The sequence below is a fragment of the Suncus etruscus genome, chromosome 16, assembly GCF_024139225.1.
Source record: "Suncus etruscus isolate mSunEtr1 chromosome 16, mSunEtr1.pri.cur, whole genome shotgun sequence".
NCBI classification, from domain to species: domain Eukaryota; kingdom Metazoa; phylum Chordata; class Mammalia; order Eulipotyphla; family Soricidae; genus Suncus; species Suncus etruscus.
The window spans coordinates 64,839,884-64,867,873 of NC_064863.1; the positions used below are offsets into that span (position 1 = coordinate 64,839,884).

The window sequence follows — 27,990 nt, forward strand, 5'->3', positions numbered from 1 at the left end:
TGTTGTCAATTGGGGATACTTCTGAGCTTGGGTTTGTAAGGATTTTTCTGGGTATCCAGATGTTCCTTTGTGGTGGTAAAGGAGTTACACTTCTCACATGAGGGCTTTATGATCTCTTTCAGGGAAGAAGGAGGAGAGAGGCCAGAGTGTTCTTCCTGTTTCCAACTCTCAAATTCCTTCATGCAAGCTACCTTATATTGTAGCAATCTGTCCTGAACAAATAAATTCATTAACTCGAGACCTGGCATATTTGTCCTTCTGTGAACCACATGATTTGATTCCAATTCAGGCAGAACACAACATCAAATAGCTTGAAAAAAATTTTTTTGTCAGTGCCCCTGAATGAATCTACAGCCTCACCACATGAGGCATTTGCTCTAAAGCTGAAGTACATCACCAGTCATCCTGGCATTAAAAACATGTTCCTTGCCAACATCTCTTTCAATATTTTGTTAACTAATGATAAGTGACAACTAGAAATAACTGGGTCTGTGCTTTTTTAAAAGGCAGTAGAAAAGGGTCAGAGTTCAGGGGGTTAGTTGTTTGACTACCACTCAGAAGACTTCCTGGTGTGAGGGAACTCTGATACCACAAATGGTCCCTCAAGCAATATCAGGAAAGAAGCATTCCCTAAGCATTATAGGGTGTGGTCATAACAAACAAATGAAGCAAAAATTCAGCATAAAAATTATCTATTTAGAAAGAGGAAATCCATGTTTTCCCTGAGAATGAGTTTTGTGGGTTTTTTTTTTTTTTTTTTTGGGTAGGGGAGTTACATGCAGTTGTGCTAAGGGGCCCTGGGTTTATTCTTGGGATCAATGCTACGGGATCAAACCCAGGTCAGCCATGTGAGATGTTACTTTATCATAACCTTTGTACTATCAGGCCCTGTTATTTTTTTTTTTTTTAACTTACTATAAACTGGTCTCACCAACTCTTCCCTTAGAAGCTGAGGTATTGGGGCCGGGAAGGTGGCGCTAGAGGTAAGGTGTCTGCCTTACACGCGCTAGCCATGGAACGGACCAGGGTTCGATCCCCTGGCGTCTCATATGGTCCCCCCAAGCCAGGGGCGATTTCTGAGCACATAGCCAGGAGTAACCCCTGAGCGTCAAACGGGTGTGGCCCAAAAACCAAAAAAAAAAAAAAAAAAAAAGAAGCTGAGGTATTGTTGCAGAGCTCTTCCAGAGAAACTGGGAATAAAGACTAAAGCTCAATTTTACTTTTAGTCCAAAGGCTTGAAGTTTTTCAAGTTAAAAGAAATTCTTGGAGAAGGTTAAGGAAAACTATGGAGTGACATGCCAGTTACTCATTTTACAAAAAAAAAATAAAACAAAACAAAAAAACCCAACACAACAAAACAATCCATGGTGATCTTTTTTTTTTTTTTTTTTTTTTTTTTTTTGGTTTTTGGGTCACACCCGGCATTGCTCAGGGGTTACTCCTGGCTGTCTGCTCAGAAATAGCTCCTGGCAGGCACGGGGGACCATATGGGACACTGGGATTCGAACCAACCACCTTTGGTCCTGGATCAGCCGTTTGCAAGGCAAACGCCGCTGTGCTATCTCTCCGGGCCCTCCATGGTGATCTTTCTGTCACTTCAGAGGGTTAAAAAGTTTAATAAGTAAGGAACAATTTTGTCTATTTTTTTTTTTTTTTTGTGGTTTTTTTTGGGTCACACCCGGCAGTGCTCAGGGGTTATTCCTGGCTCCAGGCTCAGAAATTGCTCCTGGCAGGCACGGGGGACCATATGGGGCGCTGGGATTCGAACCGATGACCTCCTGCATGAAAGGCAAACGCCTTACCTCCATGCTATCTCTCCAGCCCCAAGTAAGGAACAATTTTGTTCATGATGCTTTCATTTTGTATCTCAGGAACTTCATTTTTCAAAATAGCACTGTAAGAGAAAATTTTATTTAATTAAGTTTAATTAATTGAATTTAACTCAATCATGATTTTTACAAACATTCCTACTATAAGTGACCAAATCATCAGGCCAGAATTACAAACTCCAAAATCAATTTCAAAGACAGCAAAAAGGATTCCCTGTTGTTTTATTTTCCTGTCCTTCCCCTCACTTCTGAACTCCATGATTCATGATATAAATTCTGAGGCATCCTTTGCTTTCAACCTCTGTCTTATCCCACAGAGATTCTGGGACTGCCTTATTATTATTCTGAGACACAAATTTTACCTGCCATATCCCCCACTAGTAAGTGAAAAGATGACATTGCACCGCCAAAGCAGTCTTTTTTTTTTTTGGTTTTTGGTTTTTGGGTCACACCCGGCAGTGCTCAGGGGTTACTCCTGGCTGTCTGCTCAGAAATAGCTCCTGGCAGGCACGGCGGACCATATGGGACACCGGGATTCGAACCAACCACCTTTGGTCCTGGATCGGCTGCTTGCAAGGCAAACCCTGCTGTGCTATCTCTCAGGGCCCACCCAAAGCAGTCTTAACAAGGACAAAGACAAGAGGCCCTGGACCCTACAAGATTCACTTCCATACAAACAATTCAAAGAAATCCTTAACTATGATATTAACCTGACATAAATTATAATAATATGCCAAATGTCTGTCAGAAAATATAATGTATTTTAAAAGTTAAGGGCACAAAAACAAAATCTTCTACTAGAAATAGCACACCTTTCCTCTCCCCCCTTAAAAAAAAAAGATGTATGATGAGAGCCAGAAGGACTAAACCACGGTATGAAACTTACCACAAAGATTGGTGAGTGCAGTTAGAGAAATAACTTCACTAATATCTATCATGACAATGGTAGTGAGTGAGAGAAATAGAATGCCTGTCTCAAAGACAAAGCAGTGGTTGGGGGATGAGGGTGATGGGGGATATTGGCGGCAGGAAAATTGCACTGGTGAAGGTAGTTGTACTTTTTATGACTGAAACCCAACTATAAACATATTTTAACCATGGTGCTTAAATAAAGATATTAGAAAAATAAAAAAGGAAATGATAAAGTTCCGCAAACCTTTCAAAACATGGGTGATTTCACTCTTCCTTTGAATCACATTTAACCCAGATTTCTGATCCTAGTCATGTACTTCTCTGGGTTGGCAGCGCTCATGACTGTTGTATAAACTGTGAGGCTGAAATTAAGAGAAAGTTACTTATATGCATATCATTTTATATTCACATTCCCTGTACTATAAGGAAAAAGAAAAAAATAACAAGTGACCAAGTTTACAAATATAGATGGGAAGCTGGAGATAGTACAGGGATTTAGATGCTTGCTTTGTATACAGTCAACCCAGGTTCAATACTCTGAACCTCATACACTTCCAAATACTACCTGAGGTGATTCCTAAGCAGATTAAGGAGTAAGCCCTGAAAAGCATTGAGCAAACCCCTGAAGGAACAAATGAGGAAAAAAAAAAAAAAAGAAAAGAGGCTGGGAAGATGATTCAAAGAGCTGAAGCATGTGCTTTGCATGTAGGAATTCCAGGTTCAATTCTTGGTACCACACAAACCCCTGACACTGCTAAGAGCAGCACCTGAGTTGATAGCTGGGAGTTATTCCAGAGCACCATGAGGTACGGCACTCAAGAACCAAAACAAAAAAGAATACAGAGGCGTGTTCTTGCAGTGACAGTAAGAGGGAGCTAACTTTGTTCCTCGACCCTTTTCTGTTCTTTCTCAAAGGCAACCTCTCTCAGCCTTCGCATCCAAGTCCCACCTAGCAACAAGCAATTCTTGGGCAGCTATTAGAGTCAGACCCAGCACAGTACTGCTACCCTGCTATCATACAATCCTCCCACTCCATCCCTGATACACACACACACACACACACACACACACACACACACACACACACACACACACACACACACACACTGGAGCCACTTCATCTCTGATACCAGTGGCACTGTTCCCTGAAACTAGTGGCATGGCTTCTTAAAAGCATTCAGAGCTGCCTGGTTCTGACAGATAGAAAGTGGCATTGAAGCGCCCAGTAGAATTATCCACCAGAATCAAAGCACCTGAAAACATTAGAGTTTTTCCAAGAATTAGAGTTTCCCTGCATAGGACTTTAACTGATCATTTGTTTTAATCTTAACTCTACTCTCCACTATTATTTTTTTTTTTTTTTTGGTTTTTGGGCCACACCCAGTAACTCTCAGGGGTTACTCCTGGCTATGTGCTCAGAAGTTGCTCCTGGCTTGGGGGACCATATGGGGCACCGGGGGATCGAACCGCGGTCCGTCCAAGGCTAGCGCAGGCAAGGCAGGCACCTTACCTTTTAGCGCCACCACCCGGCCCCTCCACTATTATTTTTATATTTTCTTTAATTAATGGTTATTGCAGGCTTCTATTATAAGTGCATTTTTGTAGCATAATACAAGAAGGCAGCATTTAGCACACTGCTTCCATTTAGATACATTAATTTTAACTTCACTCCTACCTCATTTGCTTACATCCATCACATGCAAAGAACCAATGACCCAAGGATTTGTGTGAATTCTGACTCTGGCGACTGGAATTTAAATTCAATTCCTCATGCATTTTCATACAATAAAGAAAAATGCCATCTGGAAAACTAATTTTTAATCATTCTATCTGAGCAAGCCATTTTTAATGCAATTCAATCATTATAACTTTGCAAGTAAACTTAAATTATATTCCAAACAGGCATGTTAACAGACTTCATTTTCCATTATTGTCACAAAACTCACAATATCAAAAGAAAACAAGCTTTGTGTGATCAGTCTTTTTAAATTCTTTGCAAAAAATTTTGGGCCATCTCTGGCAGCACTCAGGGGTTATTCCTGGCTCTATGCTTAGAAATTATTCCTGGCAGGCTTGGAGGACCATATGGGATGCCAGGGAACTAATTGGGGTCAGCTCTGTGCAAGGCTGACCTACCCACATTGCTATCTCTCCAGTCTCTCAGTCACTTTTTTTTTTTTAAAAAAAACTTAACTCCTTATTTATTAATTCATCAAGGAAAACACATTGCTTTGGGTTCATTTAAAGATCCACAAGAATTGGAACCTGAATTAAGATAAATCATTTAAATGATTAAAAGTATGCATTACAGGGCCAGAGAGATAGCATGGAGGTGGGGCATTTGTCTTGCATGCATACAGATGGTGGTCCGAATCCCAGCATCCCATATTGGTCCCTCGAGCATGCCAGGAGCAATTTCTGAGTGTAGAGCCAGGAGTAACCCCTGAGTGCTGCCAGGTGTGACACCCCCCTAAAAAAAAAAGTATGTACTACAGCGATATCTCTGTAATATTTGAGGAATATTTAAAGAATAGATAGGTCAGAGGAGCTAGAGATAGGATAGTAGATAGGACACTTGCTTTGCATATGGCCAACTTGGGTTTAAACCCTGGCACCTACTATGATCTCCTGAGCACCACCAGAAGTAATTCCTGAGTGCAGTATCAGGAGTAACCCCTGAGTACCAATGGATGTGGCTCCAAATCAAAACCAAAACCAACCAAACAAAAAAAGAAATAGACATGATTTTTTCCTAACAGCTGCATGGTATTCCATTGTGTAGATGTTATAGTTTCTTTATCCACTCATCTGTTCTTGGGCACTTGGATTGCTTTCAGATTCTGGCTATTGTAAACAAACAAAGGAGTACAGAGGGCTTTTCTGATGGTGTTTTGGGTTCCTTCCTAGGGTTTATCCCTAGAGTAGTATTTCTGGATCATATGGGAGCTCAATTTTTTGATTTTTGAGAAATAACCATATTGTGTTCCAAAAAGGCTGGACTAGTCTACATTCTCACCAGCAGTAATGAACCCCTTTCTTCCTGCATTCGTGCCAGCACTGGTTTTATGCTATGTGCCAGTCTCTGTGGTGTGAGATGATATCTCATTGTTGAAAAAATTTGTTTATGCATGGGTAAATATAGAAATTATGCTGAGTAAATGAGTCGGAGAGAGAGAGAGATAGACACAGAATAATCTCACTCACATGTGGGATATAAGAAAAATAAAAGAGGGGCCGGAGCAATGGCGCAGTGGTAGGGTGTTTGCCTAGCATGGACTGACAGAGGACGGACAGCAGTTCAATTCCCTGGCATCCCATATGGTTCCCCAAGCCAGGAGCAATTTCTGAATGCATAGCCAGAAATAACCCCTGAGTACCATTGGGTGTGGCCCCAAAACAAACAAACAATAAAAAAGAAAAAGAAAAAGAAAAGATAGTAATATCCAGAGACAATAGAGATAAGGACCAGGCGGACCAGTCCATGGTAGGAAGTTTGCCACAAAGAGCGGGAGTACAGTTAAGGTAGGGAAGGGCCCAATATGACAAGTGATTGAAATTGTGTTAAGCAGACAAAAATGGAAGAAAGAGTCAATGCATTATTTCACTCAATACCAGGTTGCCAAGATTTGAATACTAAATTGATCTTAAGAGATACTATCTGAGGGCTAGAGAGAATGCATAGAGGTAAGGTGTTTGCCTTGCATGCAGAAGGACGATGGTTCGAATCCTGGCATCCTATATGGTCCCCCGAGCTTGCCAGGAGCGATTTCTAAGCATAGAGCCAGGAGTAACCCCTGAGCGCTGCCAGGTGTTACCCAAAAACCAAAAGAAAAAAGGAAAAAAAAGATACTGAGTGTCTACTCACTGAATTACTCAATTATGTTACTTTTAATAACAAAACTTTTTTTTTTTTGTTTTTAGTTTTGGTTTGTTTTTTTGGGGGGTGTCACACCCAGTGACATTCAGAGGTTATTCCTAGCTCTGCGCTCAGAAATCACCCCTGGCAGGCTCAGGGGACCATATGGGATGCTGGGAATCAAACCACCATCTGTCCTGGGCCATCCACATGCAAGGTAAGCACCCTACTGCTGTGCTATCTCTCCAGCCTCCTAATAATAAAACTTTTAAAAAGGAATCAAGCAGAAGCCAGAGATCATGCTCTGCAGTACAGCATTGGCCTTGTATGAGGAGTTCCTGGTTCTATCCCACTTACTGCTAAATAAATAAACAAATGAGAGAGTGTGTACCTTTCAGACAATTTAGGAATTAATAAGGCAAGTCAATATTCAATATTGAAGACAAAGACAGCATTAAACACTAAAAATGTAAGAAAAAGGTCTATTTCAGTATTTGATGTATATATATATTGCAACAGAGGAAAAACAAAAGAGGAATCTCTTCACTAAAAAGAAACCAAGTCTGGGTCAAATGTGGCTTCCTGTCTTGCCTTCATTTTGACAGTGCAATTTACACTGAAATAGCACTGGTCAACATGATCAACTTACTGTAAAGCCCTTCAGATCCCATTTCCTGTATCCTATCTCCCTCCCATTCTGTTTAAACTGTATGATACTAAACAGTTCTATCATAATTGGAATTTCCAGGTATATCATGATATATATATAATTCTGTTTGATCATCTAGCTTATAATATATCCATAATTATGAATGATGAATATATGTAGGATGAATATTGACTATTGAGAATATGTATCAACTCTGCCTTCTTTCAGACATGAGACATACATACATGTTCAACATAAAAGGGTTGTAGACATTCATAACTCACTAACCCTGTTTTTTTTGGGGGGGGGGGCACACCCAGCAGTGCTCAGGGGTTACTCCTGGCTGTCTGCTCAGAAATAGCTCCTGGCAGGCATGGGGGACCATATGGGACACCGGGATTCGAACCAACCACCTTTGGTCCTGGATCGGCTGCTTGCAAGGCAAACACCGCTGTGCTATCTCTCCGGGCCCTCACTAACACTTTTTATGAGAACTCAGCCAAAAGAAAAATAACCGAAAGTAGCAAAGTCAGGAGTCAAGGTATATCTACCTCACAGTGTTGATGGATTTTCTCTCCACACCTGTCTGGGAACCAGGCAGTATCAGGAATGAAATGGAGAGCACACACGTAAGTCCTTTGATTCATCTCCATAGTCTCTTTACTTCAGAGTGTTTTGGGCATGTATTTGGGCCAACCTGGCAGTTCTGAAATGTCACTTGCACCAATACTCGGGGACCATGTGTTGTCAGGAACTGAACTTGGGCCTCCTCCATGCAAAGCATGTGCTCTAGCTCACTGAACTATCTCCCTGGTCCTCTTTTAGAGTCTCAAAAGAGGAAAAGCTGGAGAGCAGAGCAATAGTACAGTAAGTAGAGCACTTTCCTTGCACATCGTAGATCCTGGTTAAATCTCTAGGATCCCATATGGTCTCCTGAGCACAATGAGGATTTATTCCTGAATGCAGATCCAGAATAATCCTGAGCATCAGTAGGTATAGACACCCCCCTCCCCCAAATTTATATAAAAGAAAAAGCTAATACCTGGGGAACATATGACTCAATTGTACTACATTTTACTATACACAATTCAGGTGTTTCTAAGTATAATGGCTATCTACAGCATAGGACAATTAAAATAAATAATAACTATTTTATTATAATGCTAAGTTTAAAATATATGTTCCTCATTTATATAATTACTTAGAAAACGATGAGAAACAGGATCTAGAGAGATAGTATAAAGAGGGTAGGGCAATCAAATTACACACATAAATCCAGGTTCAATCCCTAGAAGCCTCTATGATTCCCTGACCACCACCAGAAATGATCATTGACTGCAGAATCAGGAGTAAGCTCTGAACACAGAAGGGTGTGGCTCCAAAACAAAACACTATAAGAAATACAAATAGGGATCTTTAACCCCTACATAAATGTACATTTGTAATAGAAGTCTCCTCAGCAGTGTGGCCTGGAGGCCAGAAGGTACACGTTACAGAATACATATGAATTGTGTATACACATGTCTTGTGAATACAGCATGTTTTCATCCCTCTGAGCTATCTCCTCAATCCTTTTGCTCTTATTTCTATTTATTCTTTTTTTTTGTTTTTTTTTTTTTTGGGGGGGGGTTTGGTTTTTGGGCCACACCTGGCGGTGCTCAGGGGTTACTCCTGGCTGTCTGCTTAGAAATAGCTCCTGGCAGGCACAGGGGACCATATGGGACACCTGGATTCGAACCAACCACCTTTGGTCCTGGATCGGCTGCTTGCAAGGCAAACGCCGCTGTGCTATCTCTCCGGGCTCATTATTTCTATTTATTCTTATTTTGGGTATGGAAAGCTTCCCAAAGATTTGTCAAGGGACCTCTGGGCCATTTCCAGTGACACTTAGCCAACCAGTATAGATTGTTCTACCTTCTATTTTTGTTTGGTGACCACAACCAGCGATGTTCATGGTTGACTCCCTGGCAGCATATAGAAGACTGTGGTGCTGAGGATCAAATTTGAGCCCCTTGCATGCAAAGCATATACTCTAGCCCTCTAATGTTTTATTTTATATTATTTTTATTTATTTTATCTTATGGCACACATGTTGAATTAACTGCATCCTACCCTACTCAGTATTCGTTCTCCAGGTGTGATCTGGTATTGGATTACTGGGTTCCACCTTACCTTACTCAGTATTTTTCTCCACCTAGGATTTGGTTTGGTTCTTTTTTTTTTCTTTTTTCTTTTTTTTTGGTTTTTCAGGCCACACCCGTTTGATGCTCAGGGGTTACTCCCGGCTAAGCGCTCAGAAATTGCCCCTGGCTTGGGGGGACCATATGGGACGCCAGGGGATCGAACCACAGTCGCGATCTTTCCTTGGCTAGCGCTTGCGAGGCAGACACCTTACCTCTAGCGCCACCTCGCCGGCCCCTGGTTTGGTTCTTACTAATAAAAAGCCCAGGTCTCAGGAAGGCTTTGCATTCATTCTCTGGTCTTCCCCCACTATGCTCCCTACCTCTTAGGAGCAGAAGGCCTGTGTGTTGAAATTCCTGGTTTGCATGTTGAAATTCCTGAACCTGTTTTCACCCCCTTTCACTGTGTGGATTATTTCTTGTGTCAGCGTTTGCTTTCAGATGCTCATCTCTCCAGGTTCTGTTTTTTTTAGCCTGAGACTTCCTTCTCACACACTTTATGGTGCTCAGGGCTTACTCTTCATCTTCTGCTCAGGGATCACTTCTGGTACAGCTCAAATGACTCTATCTTGGTTCCAACACAGATTGTCTATCTGCATGACAAGTGCCTTACCTACTGTACTATCCCTCAAGTCCTATGAAAACAAGAAACCTCATCTTGGTTTCTCTGTTTTATGTATCTCACCTGAATTAGAGTATCTTTGTTTATTGTCTCCTCCTTGCCTCTTCCCCATTCACCTCAGTGGAATTTAAGTCCCAAGAGAGCACAGTTTTGCTTTGTTTACTGCTGTAATCACAGCACCTAGACAGGCCCCAGATCCCAGCTGGGCCAGAGCATACACCAGTTTACCATTCTGGGGTGATGGAGGAAAAGATGCATTTCACAGGTCACTTACTTGTTATAAACTGGAACCACAGATAAAACCTGCCAAGAGAAATTATTTTACAGAGATCATTAAAGAGTAGGAGAAATACATGCAGACTATTCACAGGACCTGAGGCCATCTCACAGGAAATTAATCTTTCATAGGAAAGATTAATTCCATGGCACACTAGTGTATTTTAGTGCAATTTGTAGACTTTTGAAACTTTTATGCTTTTTCCTTTATAAAAAGTAAATACATTATAATAATGTCTTCCTTTAAATGTGCGATAAAATTGTGTGATGATAAATACTTGATATAGAAATAGGTGAAAAAGGTTTGGAAAATGCCATATGACTATAAAAAAATTTTAAACCCTGAGGCCAAAGAGGTAGTAAAGGAGTTAAGGCACTTGCCTTACATGCCAATTGACATGACTCTGGTACAATTCCTGATACCTTCTTTCCCTATCTCCACTCAAGCACTCTCAGAAACAATCCTGTAGGTCCCTAAACATTATCATACTCAGGCCTCCTAAGTACTACTTGAGAGTATGTCCCCACAAAAAATGTTTAAAATTTTTCAGGCCGACCCAGGTTTGATATCTGGCACCCCATCTGGTTCTCTGAACCCCACTAACAGTGATTCCTGATCATAGGAGTAAGCTCTGAGCCTGCTGTGTGCAACCCAATAATTTCCCCTCCCAAACAAAAAGGTTTTCAAACAGATAAAACTTTTACTCTAGGGTCGGAGCAATAGCACAGCAGGTAAAATATTTGCCTTGCACATGACCAACCCAGGTTCAATGTCCGGCATCCCATAATGTCCCCGGAGTCTGCCAGGTATAATTTCTGAGTATAGAGCCATGAGCAACCTGAGTGCCGCAGAGTGTGGCCAAAAACAACAACAATAATAAAACAACAAAAATCTTGAGTTACCTGAAAAAGAGCCTCCATACTGAGGTTTGCTTGTCCAGTGGCATTAAGAGCTTTGCTGGCAGGTGTTCTGTAGAAACAACAGACAAAGGTGACTTGGCTCTTCAGGAAACCTTAAGTCCCACAAGATCTCACTTTGGGAGACACAACGTGAAACCAAGCACTAGTAATTCCCTTTCCCCAAAACTGATTCTGGTTCCCAAACACTTTTCCCGCCTCGTCTCTAGCCATCCTAGTGGAATTAATTCCAAATCAGGCCACAAAGCCCATCTGCTCTGGAATTTGGGATGCTTAGTGTGGACTGATGTAGAAATGAAGAGTTGCTGCCAAATATGGGGGTCAGTAAAGCTAAGGGAAAATACAGCAGGCCTGAGGATTGCTTGCAAGATGTCTGAAATCTGGGATAGTGTAAACCCTAAGTGGCTGTCTCTTGAAAAACTCAGGAGAATGGGGCCGGGCGGTGGTGCTAGAGGTAAGGTACCTGCCTTGCCTGTGCTAGCCTTGGATGGACCGCGGTTTGATCCCCCGGTGTCCCATATGGTCCCCCAAGCCAGGAGCAACTTCTGAGCGCATAGCCAGGAGTAACCCCTGAGCGTCACCAGGTGTGGCCCAAAAACAAAAACAAAAACAAAACAACAAAAAAAGAAAAACTCAGGAGTGAAGGTGCCAATTCTCAAGTAGCAGAAAATCTGAGTCTAATTTAGAGTTAGCTCTTTGAAAACAAACCAGTTCTATGGTTATAGATTCAACAATTGATATCCACAGTTAGTTCAATTGTGAGAGCAGAACCATAGGGAAGACAATGTTTACATTTAAATGGATCCACGCAATTCAACATGTCGATGCTGACACTACAATTTGGATCCATTAAACTAACATTCAACTGTGAGTCACAGATGGTGGCACCAGCATCAATGTGCTAAACCTGAATTATTCAAAGGCCAACTGTATACACTATGTTTTTCCTTATATACATATGTACCTATGATAAAGTATGATTTATAAATCTCAGTAAGAAATCAATACAATAATAAATAATATGTTGTAACAAAATTAGAAGACTAATATCATTCATCTATTGTAGATCATATTTTGGGATTATCATTGAGTTCCAGAAAACCATGGAAAAGAAAGGAAAACTCCATCTAAGTGCTGGCCACTATGTCTGAGCACCTGCTGGTTGGAGACACACTGATATATTCTTGAGAATTTTCAGAGTGAGAGAAACAATGAAAACCTCCACAAGACTTACTTATTCAATAACAGCAATGCTTTCACTTCCTAAAAATCTCATACAGTAAGTCATGACTCTAATTCTACTGTTTCTTGTATACATGGGTGGATGAGGCTCAGAAGGCCAGCCTGAGTCATTAACAAAGCTGGTGGTAGGAATTAGGTTCCCAAACCCGAGGCCAAAGCCAACCTCACCTTCCTAAGATCTACCCAACTGCCAAGTGGCTCTCTACTGCTGTATCCTACACATTACTCTTTCCTTCCCATTCAAGGAAGGCACTGGCAAGGGGCCGAGGGACACCATGGGGGAAGTAAGTACTTGCAGTCATCTCAGCTCCTGTAAGAACCAAGACACTGCCTCCTAACCCCAAGAAAATGTTGCAGAGCTGAGTCTAGAGGCTGACCTTCGGTCATCTTTCTTGGGTGTGGGCTTCCAGTGGTCATAATTCGTCTCAACTCGAAACCACCTACAACAGAGCAAACCCATTATTTCACCTTTTCCAGAATAATATGGACCAAGAAGAAATATAGAAAAACAAGGGGCTGGAGCAAAAGCACAGAGATTGGGCATTTGCTTTGCACGAGGTCAACCCCGACACATTTTGGTTTGGTTCCCGGCAACCTATATGGTCTTCCAAGCCTGCCAGGGTTGACTTCTGAAAGCAGAACCAGGAGTAACCCCTGAGTGCTGCTGGGTGTGACCCCAAAACCAAAAAAAAAAGAAAAAAAAAAAAAAGAAAAAAAAGAAAAAGAAAGTATCTACATTTTCACCAACTCAAAAAGGAACACTGACAAAGATGAACCATCTTCAATTATACTCACGCTCCTTTTAAAGGATCTAGAGGCCAAATGTCTGCTGGACCTCCTCTATTCCGAGTGATAACCGATCCTTCGAGAGGGGACGTGCCACCCACGATGTAGTAAACATCAGCAATCAGCGGAGTCTTGGCCAACTTGTAAACAGCTTCTTCAAAGTTTTCTGATTCACTCAGAGTCTGAATAGAAAGATACATCTATATTAGCATTATCATCAGGCATGGCAGTAAACACACAGATAGACTCAATGTCTTTTCTGCTGAAAGATAAAGCCTCAGATAGAATCTTCTGCTGCTCTGACCTCTTTTCTTGCCATCAGGGCTCCAGAGAGAGAAGAAATTTCAGTGGGGAGCCTGCAGCAACAGGTATCTCACACAAAAAGAAACCTCTGGATAGTTCCCAGTCTCTGTCAAAGGTTGCGTGCTTTACTTGCCAGGTCAACAAAAAATTTCCCATGTTTGGTCATGTGTTCATTCTTTTTTTTTTTTTTTTTTTTTTTTTGGTTTTTGGGCCACACCCGTTTGACGCTCAGGGGTTACTCCTGGCTATGTGCTCAGAAATCGCCCCTGGCTTGGGGGGGACCATATGGGACGCCGGGGGATCGAACCGCGGTCCGTTCCTTGGCTAGCGCTTGTAAGGCAGACACCTTACCTCTAGCGCCACCTTCCCGGCCCGTCATGTGTTCATTCTAATGGTCTTCACTGGGGGGGGGGGGTCAGAGTGATATCACAGCAGGTAGGGAATTTGCCTTGCATGCAGCTGACTGGGGTCAATCACCTGTATCCCATACAGTCCCTGAGCTGGGCAGGAATAATTTCTGAGTCCAGAGCCAGGCATCACCCCAAAATTAAACATTACAAACAACAACATAAAAACAAACAAACCCCCCAAAAAAAAACAAAAAAATAACCCAACAAAAATAATGGCATATATCAAGAAGTCTGAAAACAGTCAAAATAATAGCACAGCCAGTAGTGTATTTGCCTTGCATATGGCTAACCCAGGTTCAATCTCTTGTATTCGCCCAAGCACTGCCTGAAATGACCCCTGAGCACAGAGCCAGGAGTAACCACTAAGTACCCTGTTGCCCCAAAATTTTGTTTGTCCAAACAAAATCTGGAAACAACAAGTTGTGGTAGTGTTGTGGTGAGAAACGAACTCTCGTCCATTCAGGAAATGTCATGGAAATCTCTCAAGAAAGCTCTCATATGACTAGGATATACTACTTCATGGCATTTACCCCATAAAAAAACACATTAATTTGAAAGGATATATGCCCACCTATGTTTAGTGCAGCACTTAGTACAATATCAAGATATAGAAAAAACCCAAATGTCCAACTACAGATGAATAGATCTAGAAGTTTATACATAACAAATACTATGCAGCTCTAAAAAAGAAAAATCATGCAATTTGTTACAATGCAGATGGAATGAAGGGGTATTATGTTGAGTGAAGTCAGTCAGAAAGGAAGAGGTAAATAATGACCTTTTTCATATCTGAGACATAAAAGACACACAAGGCAATAACAAACAGCCTAAGGTACATAATGGGAGAACTGATCTACACAATTGGGTTTGTGAGGCCAGGAAGGGGCACTAGGGTCCTTAATGGAATGGGAGAGTACACTGGTAATGGGTATGGTGTTGGAATTATGTACACATTATATATACATTAACAGTATTGTAAATCATAGAACCTCAACCAGAAAAAAGTAATGAAACTAAAACAGAATTATCTGGAGACTGGAAAGATAGGACAATGGGTAAGGCATGCTTGCATGCTGCTGACTCAGGTTTGATTTCCAGCACCCTATATCCCCACCAGCCCTGAGCCCCATTAGGCATGATTCCCGAGTACACAGCTAGAAGGTGGCTCTGAGCACCAATAGGTGTAGCCCCTCCCTCCACCCAAAAACATGAACTCAAAGTTTCAGCATAAACAGACAATGTAGAAACTGATATTTGAATGAGATGAACTCCCCATTTTATACACTCACAGTGCGAATAAGCCAACTAACTGGGCTGTGTCTCTGAAAAAGGGCAGCAATCACATTTTCCCACCACCAGCCTTTATCTGTCAAGCAGAGGAAAGAAAAATTAAGTATATCCAAATTGCTGTCAAATGCAAGTTTTATTTATTTATTTATTTATTTATTTATTTATTTATTTATTTATTTTATTTTATTTTTTTTTTTTTGGTTTTTGGGCCACACCCAGTAACGCTCAGGGGTTACTCCTGGCTATGCGCTCAGAAGTTGCTCCTGGCTTGGGGGACCATATGGGATGCCGGGGGATCAAACCGCGGTCCATCCAAGGCTAGCACAGGCAAGGCAGGCACCTTACCTCTAGCGCCACCGCCCGGTCCCAGTTTTATTTATTTTTGATTCTGGGATGTAAAATCACCTTACACACTGTATCTCTAACCACCGGTGGTGAACAAGTCTGAATCAAGGTCGCACATGAAATAATCCAAACCAGGCTGAGGGTAAAGCACATAAAGTCTGGCAGCCTTCTACCTAGAATCTTACCACCCCGCCACCCTTTACCCCTCATCAGACATTTTAACTAATCTTCATTAGTTGTAACTCAATCTTAGCAGAATTACTTTGTAAATGTAAGCATAGCTAATGTCATTAAACTGGTCTTGATGTTTTTGAAAAGCAGTTTGTTGGATTAGAGACAGCTCAAGTGCCTGGCATATATAAAGTGAGGAGTTTGGGCCCCTTGGTCTCCCTGCCACCCCTACCTCAACCCCACACACACCGCTGGGGATAACTTTCAGATCCATAACACTGAACATTTTTAGGACTGGTTACCATAAAAGGTAACTAACATTTAAAGACAAGAAGCTGTTTATAAGCTGGGTAGATGGCTAAGTGGTCAAATACATGATTTTGCATGTTCAAAACCCTGGGATTGATAGCTCAAGCACGGCAGTGACAATATTTAAGTGTTAATTAATGAACAGGATTAATAATACTCTCCTACTTATTCAACAGGATTTCAATGATCTAGTGAGAAACCTTAGAGAAAGTGTGTAATCAATTCTAAATCACTTACAGATATCGCTTCTGAAATACCATTCTATATCCTCTAGATAACATAACTAAATTACTAACTTTTTTGTTTTTTGTTTGTTTTTTGGGTCACACCCAGCAGCGCTCAGGGGTTACTCCTGGCTCTATGCTCAGAAATCACTCCTGGCAGGCTCGGGGGACCATATGGGATGCTAGGATTCGAATCACTGTCCCTCTGTATGCAAGGCAAACACCTTACCTCCATGCTATCTCTCCAGCCCTGATTACTAACATTTTTATTTCCTCTTAACTCGCCATAATTTAACACAAAGCTGAACATATGAATCAGAAATGGAGAGATAGTACAAGAGGTAATACATTTGCCTTGCTTGCTGTTATGGTGGTAGGGACCCTGGTTCAATTTTTGGCACCAAAAATGATCCTTAAGTACAGCTATGGGTCACTCTTAAGCTCCTGACCAACACCAGGTATGGATCAAAGACACACACACACACACACATGCACACACCATATTTATTTATTGATGGCTTAAAGTTTTCCTAGGGCTTCCTTAATACTTCATATTCAGACTCCTCATTATGACCCTTATATGGTCTTAGTCACCCTCTTGATCATTATGTCACAACCCTCTTTCCCACCCTTCATTTTTGGAATGGTCTTCCCTAGCCTCTGCACACCTGACTCCTGAGTCCTGGAAGTGAGCCTTCTCTGACTCTCTATTTTACTCCTCTTTCCTAGCTATCACATATTCTTATTGGACACTCTCTGAGAATGATCACTATCTGAAAGCATCTTTGCTTTCATGTCCCTGAATGCCTGTACAACAATGGAAGTCCCCATTACAGAGAATGGCAAGGACATTTTCAAATTTTTTTTCCAATTAGAGAAAACTAAAAATGGACAGATATTGTCAAACATGCTTGGGAGTTCATTTTGATTACCTCGTTCGTCGCCAGAAATTGTAAACTTGTGTGGACTCTGACCAGTCCATAATCCTACATAGCCAATAAAAGTGGTTCCTGTGAATGCAATCTGAAAGCAAGAGATAAAGAATTGTTTTACTGTTTCAACCAAAGTCACTTTAATTTTTTGTTTCTGTTTTTGTTTTTGGGCCACACCCTGCGTTGCTCAGGGGTGACTCCTCGCTGTCTGCTCAGAAATAGCTCCTGGCAGGCACGGGGGACCATATGGGACACCGGGATTCGAATCAACCACCTTTGGTCCTGGATCGGCTGCTTGCAAGGCAAACGCCGCTGTGCTATCTCGCCGGGCTCTAATTTTTTGTTTCTGGGTCACACCCAAGAAACCCAAGACTCCTCCTACCTCAGGGCTTGAGAGTCTCTCCTGGTAGTACCTAGGGGACTGTGAAGGGACAGAGATGGAATCTGGGACTATAGTATCCGAAGCATTGAAATGCATATTGAAATGACCTGTTTTATCCTAAATTTCATGTATATTTTAAGGGGGGAAATAATTTTTCCTCATTTTTATTTCATTTAATATTTCCCTTTTTATGACTTTTAACAAAATCACATTTTATTCTTATTTAACAGATTTTTATAATTATAAAATAAATATAAACTAATAATAAATTGTGAAGTACAAAAATAATTTTTTTACAAAAATATCCTCTAGATGATAGCACTAGATAATAATGTTTATCAAGAGATAAACATCAGTAACTCTTTGTGAATTTTGGTCTGTTTATTCTTTTAATAGTTAATATTATGCATATAAAAAATTTTTTTTGGTTTTTGGGCCACACCCGGCGATGCTCAGGGGTTACTCCTGGCTGTCTGCTCAGAAATAGCTCCTGGAAGGCACGGGGGACCATATGGACACCGGGATTTGAACCAAGCACCTTTGGTCCTGGGTCGGCTGCCTGCAAGGCAAATGCCGCTGTGCTATCTCGCCGGGCCCATCATATAAATATTTTTATAAGATCTAATATAACTTTAAAAAAAGTTCTAACAAAACAGAATAAAACTTCAACAGAAGACTAACTGAGCACCAGAGATAGAATACAGCAGATCTGGAACTCTATATGAGAAAAATGTACACTAATTTTCACTAATTGTTTTTTTTTTTTTTTTAGTTTTTGAGCCACACCCTGTGAGCTAAGGGGTTACTCCTGGCTATGTGCTCAGAAACCACTCCTGGCTTGGAAGACCGTAAGGGACGCCAGGGGATCAAACTTTGGTTAGTCCTAGGTTAGCAGCATGCAAGGCAAATGCCCTTCCACTATGCCACCGCTCTGTCCCCAGTTTTCAATAATTTCTAACTAGAATTATTTTTCAGTTAGAAATTTTCACTAATCTTTAACTGAAATTTCACTCCTCCATTGAATGTATGCAGCTGATCACATAGTAATGACAGACTATGTAGCCAGTAGGTAGTGTAAACATTTTCATATGTTGAATGGTTGTTGCCTTTATTCTGAAAGTGTTCAGACATATGTGAAATCACAGTAATTAGACCCATTGCTGAATTTCACTATTTAATGTGTTAAGAAAAAGTATAATAGGGCTAGAGAAATAGTACAAGGGTTAAGGTGCTTGCCTTAATTCTTATGGCAATAACTTTGTAAAAGCAGATGACAGTAAGCTGGGGGCAGATATAGCAGTAGCATCGAGCACACGCCTAGCTTATAGTGAGGCCTGAATCTGATCTAAATCTGAACTAAAGTGCCAATGAATACTTTAAAGTGTGGTGCCCTTTAAAGAAAAATTAAAAGACAAGTGTCAAAGATTTAGAAATAAGTTTATACTAAAAGTAGTAAAAAAAATTTTTTTTTTGTTTTTGGGCCATACCCCATGATGCTCAGGGGTTACTCCTGCCTATGCGCTCAGAAATCGCTCCTGGCTTGTGGGACCATGTGGGATGCTGGAGAATCGAACCGTGGTCCGTCTTAGGTTAGTGCATGCAAGGAAGACACCCTACTGCTTGCGTCACTGCCCCAGCCCCTAAAAGTAGTAAACCTTTTTACAAGTTTTATGACTCAGCCTCTATGCACTCAGCCTCTATGCAAAGAATAGAATATGCCCATAAATAAAGTGCCTCAAAGTCAAAATCTTTTCCATTCTCTTAGTCTCAATCTTTTACATTTTCTGTTAGGCAGTAACACCGTGTACTTAGTGAACATTGACGAATGCCATTTTTCTAAACATTTACACAGAAATGTAAATTTTAAATATTTACATAGAAATGTGACAACAGGGGGCCGGAGAGATAGCATGGAGGTAAGGCGTTTGCCTTTCATGCAGGAGGTCATCGGTTCGAATCCCGGCGCCCCATATGGTCCCCTGTGCCTGCCAGGAGCAATTTCTGAGCCTGGAGCCAGGAATAACCCCTGAGCACTGCCAGGTGTGACCCAAAAACCAAAAAAAAAAAAAAAAGAAATGTGACAACAGTACATATATTTTTAAAGAGATTGGGCTCTACCCCGTGGTGCTCAGAGACTATTCCTGGCTCTGAACTCAGGAGTCGCTCCAGGCAGACTTCAGGAGATCCTATATGGTGCCAGGGACTGAAGTTTGAACTCCCATAAGCAAAGCATATACTCATCCCATTAAGCTATCTCTCTAGCCCTAATATCATTTTTAAAAGATCAGACATAGGAGAGAGGTGTGGGTCTCTAATAAGAATGGTCTGAACCAAAGTTGGTATTCCTACTAACTATGATAATACCTACACAACTATTATAATCTCTACGCAGACTATTCCAGAACATAGAAAAACAGAAATAAAATCTAACTCACAGAACAAGTGAATAACTGATCATATGCTTATGAAGAAATCTAAGGAAAACTGATGTCACTGAGTAATCAATGAAAATAAGAGAGTATGCTTCTTTCTATACACATAATTGATGTACATTTCAGGTTTTGTTTTTACAGGAGTTGGGCTTTTGCTGTTGTGTTTTTGGTAGTATCTTAAAAAGGAAGTTTTAGGGGGGTCCTTGGGCCACACATGGCAATGTTCAGGAGTTATTTCTGGCTCTGTGCTCAGGAATTAGTCCTGGTAGGTTGGTGGACTATATAGTATGCTGAGGATTGAACCTGGGTGAGCAGTGTGCAAGGGATACACCCTACCCACTATACTATAGTCATAAACAAAACATACATAAGTGCTGGCAACACTCATGATTATTAACTTGAGCTGTCAAGGTTTCTATGGTATCTAAATCTTACACTGTAAGGACTATATACCTTCCCATTCTTTATAAATTGCACATCCAAGGTTAACTTGCGTAAGAAATCTCCGTAAGGATAATCCAAATTCCTGCCATGGTAAATATGGCCTCTGGAGTCTTGAGCCACAATACTGGTACAGAATCTGAGAAAGAGAAAATCCAACATGAATGAAACTTTAAAAAAAAACATTTAAGGGCCCGGAGAGATAGCACAGCAGCATTTGCTTGCAAGCAGCCGATCCAGGACCAAAGGTGGTTGGTTTGAATCCTGGTGTCCCATATGGTCCCCCGTGCCTGCCAGGGGCTATTTCTGAGCATACAGCCAGGAGTAACCCCTGAGCACCGCCGGGTGTGACCCAAAAATCAAAAAAAAAAAATCAGTTTTTTTTTGTTTTTGTTTTGGGGCCACACCTGGTGATGCTCAGGGGTTACTCCTGACTATGTGCTTAGAAGTCGCTCCTGGCTTGGGGGACCATATGGGTCGCCAGGGGATCTAACCGCGGTCCGTCCAAGACTAGCGCAGGCAAGGCAGGCACCTTACCTCTAGCGCCACCGCCTGGCCCCCTTGGGTTTTTTTTTTTTTTTTTTGCTTGTTTGTTTTGGGGTCATATCTGGCAGTGCTCAAGGGTTACTTCTGGCTCTTCAATCAGAAATCACTCTTGGCAGGCATGGGAGACCATATGAGATGCTGGGATTTGAACCATCATCTGTCCTCAGTCGTCTGCATGCAAGGCAAACATCCTACTGCTGTGCTATCTCTCCAGCCCCGAAAAATGAGTTTTTGTTTTTTTTTTTGGTTTTTGGGCCACACCTGGCGTTGCTCAGGGGTTATTCCTGGCTGTCTGCTCAAAAACAGCTCCTGGCAGGCACGGGGGACCATATGGGACACCGGGATTCGAACCAACCACCTTTGGTCCTGGATTGGCTGCTTGCAAGGCAAACGCCGCTGTGCTATCTCTCCAGGCCCAAAATGAGTTATTTTTTAACGAAGTCTTTAAAGTAACTTACCCTTTACTATACAGTTAATTCACATCAGCTATATAATCTTAAAGTAACTTATCCTTTACTATACAGTTAATTCACATCAGCTATATAATCTTTAAGCAAAAATATGGATTCACAATTCAAGATGAAAATACTAGACTCAATCTGCTGTTTGTTCAGTACTACTAAACCTTTGCCTCAGTACACACAGCTTTATAAATACACTGCAATGAGAATTTCCATCTGAACTTTAATCTGAAACAGAGCCATTCTGGGCTCAAGTAGGCCTCTGACCTTTTTCTATTCATTTAGTTTGGCAGCATTCAGTCTTTTTAATTCACCATTCAAAGAAAGGTCCAGCTCACCTCTCACTTCTAGGAATTTCTCAGTGCAAATACTAAACCATTCTGATTCACAACTATTTTGTTTGTCTCCCTTGGAAAATAATTAACTCTTTACAGGTATGGTACTTTTCCAGTCCCCTTAGGCTTTCCAGTACAGGGCAAATAAGAGAAAGGATCTCTTCATGAACTGCTCTGCAGTTGCTCAGTGAAGAACTGCTCACTTGAAACTTATATGGTTTTGGACTAAAGAAGAGATATGTTAAAGATATGTCTGCATGCTCTTAAGTGCAGGTGATAGAACTATATTAAATAGCATGTTCAATTCTAAAAGAGAGGGAAGAAATTATAGCCCCACAAACAGAATTGGGAAGAAATGTCCTAAATGATGATCTTTTCTACAGGGTTGGAGAGGCAGAACAGTATGTATATGTAGGGGACTTGCCTGGCACGCAGTCAGTTTGGTTTTAATTCCCAGCACAGCATATGATGGATCCTCTAAACACCACCAAGAATGATGATCTTTGAGCCTAAGTAAGTCCTAAATATCTCCAGATATAGCACCCAAACACCCCAAAAAAGTCATTTCTGAGGAAAGGATTGTGGTTAATGTTCTTAGTATTTTTCTGCATTTTACTTTTATGTTTAGGAAGGAAACAAATTGACTTAATTTCTTTGTTTCAACAAGGATGCTTGATCAGGTTTGAATTTTTCCCAAGGTTTCTGACCTTCAAGTTGGTGTCAAACTCACAAAATATTAAAAGTCGGTATAACAAAGCCTGCTGAATCTCTCTCTCTCTCTCTCTCTCTCTCTCTCTCTCTCTCTCTCTCTCTCTCTCTCTCAAAAATTCTCAGTTCATCCTCCATAGTTGTAGAGCCCAGGAGTCCCTAACTTCTTAAACTGCTGGTTGCAGAAACGAACATGGAGAGTTGAGAAAACTTTGGTAACAGCAAATGTTTCTGAATATGTAATGCTCCAAATTAAATTGAATTCAAATGTATGTGCATCACATTTCTCATGCTGCACTTCTCAAGGGAAAAGTGGTCATGAGTGGAAAAAGTTTAAGGAATCTTGCAGTGGTTTCTTAAGCAGGAATGAAAAAGGGATCTGTGTTTAGAGAGGCACTAAAGCCAATGCCCCAGACTCAAGTTTTTTTTTTGTTTTGTTTTTTTTTTTTGGTTTTTGGGCCACATCCAGCGGTGCTCAGGGGTTACTCCTGGCTGTGTGCTCAGAAATAGCTCCTGGCAGGCACGGGGGACCATATGGGACACCGGGATTCGAACCAACCACCTTTGGTCCTTGGATCGGCTGCTTGCAAGGCAAACACTGCTGTGCTATCTCTCCGGGCCCCAGACTCAAGTTTTTAGCAGCATCTCTGACCACTGGCTGTCTACCAGGCTTGAGTCTTGGTTTCCATATCACAAGAGATTCCACAATCTCTGTAGCCAGGCACCCAGGAAGCTCAATAAATAATTAATCTTAGCCTGATTCCAAAAATCTTACAACAAAAATGAGAATAAAATTTTTTTAAATCCTAATTGCATCTCAAGGAGCTATTAGTGGCCAGGCAATTCAACAGAATTGGACTGAAAAAGAGCTCTGTTAAAGATATGTCTGCATATAATATACCTTAATATTAAAACCAAAAATTAGAATGTTTTCCCTATGTTTGCTCTAATCTGCTTGAATATGGCAATTTTAACAAAAGAAGACAAAAGTGAAAATGATAACTGACTTTCCCCTTGAGAAAGTCACTTGGTGAAATAAGAAAAAAGTGGGAACAGCTAATAAAACACACCAAAATTGGGGCAGGAGAAATGGTACAATGGGTAGGGTGTTTGCCTTGCATGCAGTCAACCCAGGTTTGGTCTCCAAAACCCCTGAATAGACCAGGTGTGATACCTAAGCCCAAAGTCAGGAGTAGGCAGTGCCAGGTGTAGTGCAAAAAATAAAACAACAACAAAACATCAAAATTAAGCCAGTTTACTTGGAAAGCACTTCAATGTAACAAATTTATGCTTTGTCTGTGTCTTAAAATGTTTCGCATGCCTTGCATACCTAGGTCTCATCCCTGACAATGCAAAAAAAACAAAAATTAAAAGCAAAACAAAAACTTTTCCTAAGGTAGAAGGCATATACCTTTCCCAGGTGATCATGGTAGGTGCCAGGAGAAAGCAAGGCTTATCTCAAAAAATTTTCTTTTAAATCATCTCTGGCAGCCAGAAACTGTGACCATTTTGGCTGGAGCAACAGTACAGCTAATAAGGCTAGTCTTACAAGTGGCTGACCGTGGTTTGATCCCTGGCATCCGCTATGTCCCTAAGCAATGCTTGGACTAGTTCCTGGGTTTTTAGAGTCCAGGATAACCCCTGAGCACTGAAAACTGCCAGGTGTGACCCAAAAAAAAAAAAAATCTCTAAGCATTTATCAGATGTAACTAGCTAAAGCTGATCTGGTGTGAAACAGTACATCCTGAGGGAAAGATCCATATTAGAAACCTTAATTTTGGGTCTGTTAGCAAGCCCATACACTTTAGCCTCTTCCTGCACTTGACTTGGCTTCATTCGAATACTCCCATTCACTTTCACATTTTGTTATCCCCTCTGGGATACCAAGTACTAGAAGGACCCTATTCACCACTACAGAGCTCCCTGGGAAACAGCGGCCATGGAGGGAAAAGATTCAGGACCACTAGCCACGACCAAACATGGAGTATAAATGCAAGGGACACCCTAAGGCTGGAGGATAAAGGTTATGTTAACTCAGGGCTCAAAAATGAGAATAATTTAAAAAACTTCCTGGAGGAGACAGAGAGATAGAACAGCAGGTAAGGCCTTTTAGCCCCCGAACTGAGTCTTACCATTTGGCACTACATATGATGCCCTGAGCTCATCCAAGAGTGATCCCTGACCACAGAGAGAGGTGTAATTAAACCCTGAGCTCCGCTGGACGTGCTCCCCAAACTCAAGCCAAAACAAACAAAAAACCTGGAATAACTCCCTGGCTGGAGGAAAGCAGACACTGGGTGGAGGGTGGGAGGTTGGAATGTTGCATGCCTGGAACTCCATCCAGAACAGTATTAGAAATCACGGTGTTTGCACAAATCTTGTAGTGCAATGGGACCTTACACCCTGAACATTGACATAATGACCTGGCACAGGCCTCAGAAGAATGGGCATTCTCCATTCACCCCTAAACCAGGGAAGCTATCTATGAAACATCCAAGGTTGTTTATAACATCACCTGGAAGCAATCCTCTACCAGGGAAGACCCTACCGCTGTTCTGACATCGACCTGCTCAAAAGAGACTTCCCTTAACACTAAGAAAACTTGACAACAACAATGACCTGCTTACAGGACAGGGCTTTCTGCATTGCCCTTTAATTGTCAGTGAAACTAGAGGACACTCCACACCATCCTGACTTCAATGTAGGATATGCAGACTCCAGGATCTTTAACACAGAAACATGATACCAACAAGAGAGACTGTGAAAAATATAAGTGTATTGGCACTACAATGACTTGGAATGGACAAACTAGTTTGCCTGGAGCCTAGAGTTGGTCTTATGCCAGGAAACTTCAGGGGTAGGGTCTCCTTGTATTTAGGCCAAGGCTTTTCCTTTCCATGTCCCTCATATTTTGGTGGGCCTATGCAAACAATAATTGCCACTCTAACACCATTTTTACTGTGCTCCTTTGACTACAATCCTTAAAAAAAAAAACCACTTAAACTTTTGAGGTTAACTTAAACTAATATGCATGTGCATGGAAATGTAAAAAAAATACTAGGCCTTCAATGTTTAAGGAGTTACATAAGTTTTATGACTTTAGATAGCTTTGTGTACTGCTAAGAAATATAATGTACTACAATCTGGGGACTTGAGGGACAAAGTAATTGTACATGGGTTGTTTTACTTTTCTTAATGTTCTTTGGCTGAAAGTTCAAAATGAAGGTATCAGCAAGGGGACTTCTGAGAATTCTGTTTATGGGTGATAGTCCTTCCACTGTAACTTTACCTTGTCCTCTTTCTTTGCATCTTTGTTCTAATAATTAAAAATAAAAATTTAAAAATAATCACGGTGTCTGGAATAAAATAGACTCGGAGAAGAAGTTGTCGGGCAGAGTTTGGGAAAACACCTGTAAGGTGTTCTGCAGCTGCAAAAGTAGCTAAGAGGCCAAGGTCAGTCAAGAGGGTGTACTGGGAAGTCAGTGGGGTCGTTCTCCATTCTGCCTCCCAGAGCTGAGATCAACCAGAGAAGTTGGCTGGTTTCTGAGCCTCCAGATAAACCAGATTTCCTTGGCCGCCTGCCTGGCCACCACCCAGTTCCGATTGCGCCCTACCCGCGCCTCCACCCATTGCCACTGAGACTGGGCACTCACGCCGAGGACTCGTAGGCCAGGTTGACCAGGAGACAGTCGGCCAGGCTGAGGTTCATGAAGTCGCACATGCCGCGAGTCTCCTGGATGAGCAGCGGCGGCAGGAAGCGCTCCAGCTCTCCGACGCCCTTTCGAATCACCGGGTGGACCCACTTGGGGATGTTCTCCCTGGGAACAAAAAAAAGGCCACGACGTGCCGGATGAGCCTGTAAGGGGTGCGAAAGCAGGGCCCGGCTGAGGGTAGAGACGTGTTCCTTTAGGAGGGCATGCATCCTCGGGATTAATGCTTAGATGACTTAGTTGCACAGCGTGCTCAAATGAAAAGGAAAACCAGGACCTGGTGGCTTGCAGGTTGAAGAGGGGTCCCCAAAGGGGCGGGCTGCAGCTGGGCCCGCGCCCCCCAGGCCCAAGGCGAACTGAAAATGCAATGCAACCCAAACACAATCATGTATGTGATCAAGGTGTTTAAATAAAATATATTAAGAAAGAAAGAAGGAAGGAAGAAAGAAAGAAAGAAAGAAAGAAAGAAAGAAAGAAAGAAAGAAAGAAAGAAAGAAAGAAAGAAAGAAAGAAAGAAAGAAAGAGAGAGAAAGAAAGAAAAAGAAAGAAAGAAAGAAAGAAAAAGAAAGAAAGAAAGAAAGAAAAAGGAAGGAAGGAAGAAAGAAAGAAAGAAAGAAAAGAAAGAAGAAAGAAAGAAAGAAAGGAAGGAGGAAGGAAGGAGGAAGGAAGGAAGGAAAGAAAGAAAAGAAATTAAGAAAGAAAGAAGAAAGAAAGGAAGGAAGAAAGAAAGAAGGAAGGAAGGAAGAAAGAAAGAAAGAGAAAGAAAGAAAGAAAGAAAAAGGAAGGAAGGAAGAAAGAAAGAAAGAAAGAAAGAAAGAGAAGAAAGAAGAAAGAAAGAAAGAAAGGAAGGAAGGAGGAAGGAAGGAGGAAGGAAGGAAGGAAGGAAGGAAGGAAGGAAGGAAAGAAAGAAAGGAAAGAAAGAAAGAAAGAAGAAAGGAAGGAAGGAAGAAGGAAGAAGAAGGAAGGAAGGAAGAAGGAAGGAAGGAAGAAAGAAAGAAGGAAGGAAGGGAGAGAGAAAGGAAAGAAAGAAAGAAAGAAAAGAAAGAAGGAAGAAAGAAAGAAAGAAAGAAAGAAAGAAAGAAAGAAAAAGAAAGAAAGAAAAAAGAAGAAAGAAAGAAAAAGAAAGAAGAAGAAAGAAAGAAAGAAAGAAAGAAAGAAAGAAAGAAAAGAAGAAGAAAGAAAGAAAGAAAGAAAGAAAGACATTGCTGCGCCTCCGGAGAGCCAGCTCCCGGCGCCCTCCCAAAGCTGGCCAGAGAGTTGGGGTTCATGCATGCATGCATGCAAGGCCGTCTTAGAGGGTGAAAAGGGGTGCAGGCATGCACAGGGGTGCAGACATGGACAGAAGTGCAAACATGGACAGGGGTGCAGACATTGCACAGGGGCTGCAGACCGGGCGCCCCGCGTCTGAGCTTTGGCACACTTTGGATCCCTGCCACGCGCGGGGAGAGAGGGCCCGGAGAGCTTCCGTCCCGCCCGTCCCGCCCGTCTCGCCCCGGTGCCCCGCGCGCTCACCGCAGGATCCGCATTAACACGGAGCGCAAGAAGTCCAGGTCGTAGTGCCGCAGCACGGGCAGCCAGCGCAGCTCGGGGGCCTCGTCCAAGCTCACGTTGAAGAGCGGCGGGGCTTTGGGGTCCCCGGGGGACGCGCCCGCCCCGACCTGCAGCAGCAACAGCAGCAACAGCTGCAGCAGCTGCAGCCGCGCCATCGCCCGTCGCGGGTG

At 41.9% G+C, this 27,990-nt stretch overlaps 1 protein-coding gene across 2 annotated transcripts; it reads right to left on the reverse strand.

Moving 5' to 3' along the window:
• Positions 1-56: 56 nt before the first annotated feature.
• On the reverse strand, positions 57-27,990 carry NAAA (N-acylethanolamine acid amidase). Of its 2 annotated transcripts, none has more exons than XM_049790281.1 (11): positions 27,782-27,990; positions 26,213-26,377; positions 20,522-20,648; positions 17,255-17,345; positions 15,273-15,349; positions 13,280-13,452; positions 12,862-12,924; positions 11,228-11,294; positions 10,323-10,351; positions 2,986-3,103; positions 57-207 (listed from the first exon to the last, which is right to left on the reverse strand). In XM_049790281.1, exons 1-10 carry the CDS (start codon positions 27,973-27,975, stop codon positions 3,028-3,030), a joined length of 1,062 nt encoding a protein of 353 aa, XP_049646238.1. In that variant the 5' UTR covers positions 27,976-27,990; the 3' UTR covers positions 57-207; positions 2,986-3,027. The 2 variants fall into 2 exon arrangements, with proteins under 2 accessions (XP_049646238.1, XP_049646237.1); XM_049790280.1 differs by lacking the exon at positions 57-207 and adding an exon at positions 1,826-1,894.

Bases quoted from the DNA above. Each gene is read 5' to 3' on its own strand.
- NAAA (XM_049790281.1), bottom strand. From the start codon at position 27,975: ATGGCGCGGCTGCAGCTGCTGCAGCTGTTGCTGCTGTTGCTGCTGCAG. The intron at 15,350-17,254 runs GTAATCAAAATG...TCTGCTTGACAG, and splicing joins AATTTCTGGCGACGAACGAG to ATAAAGGCTGGTGGTGGGAA. The intron at 10,352-11,227 runs GTAACTCAAGAT...TTCTCTTGGCAG, and splicing joins GTATGGAGGCTCTTTTTCAG to GTTTTATCTGTGGTTCCAGT.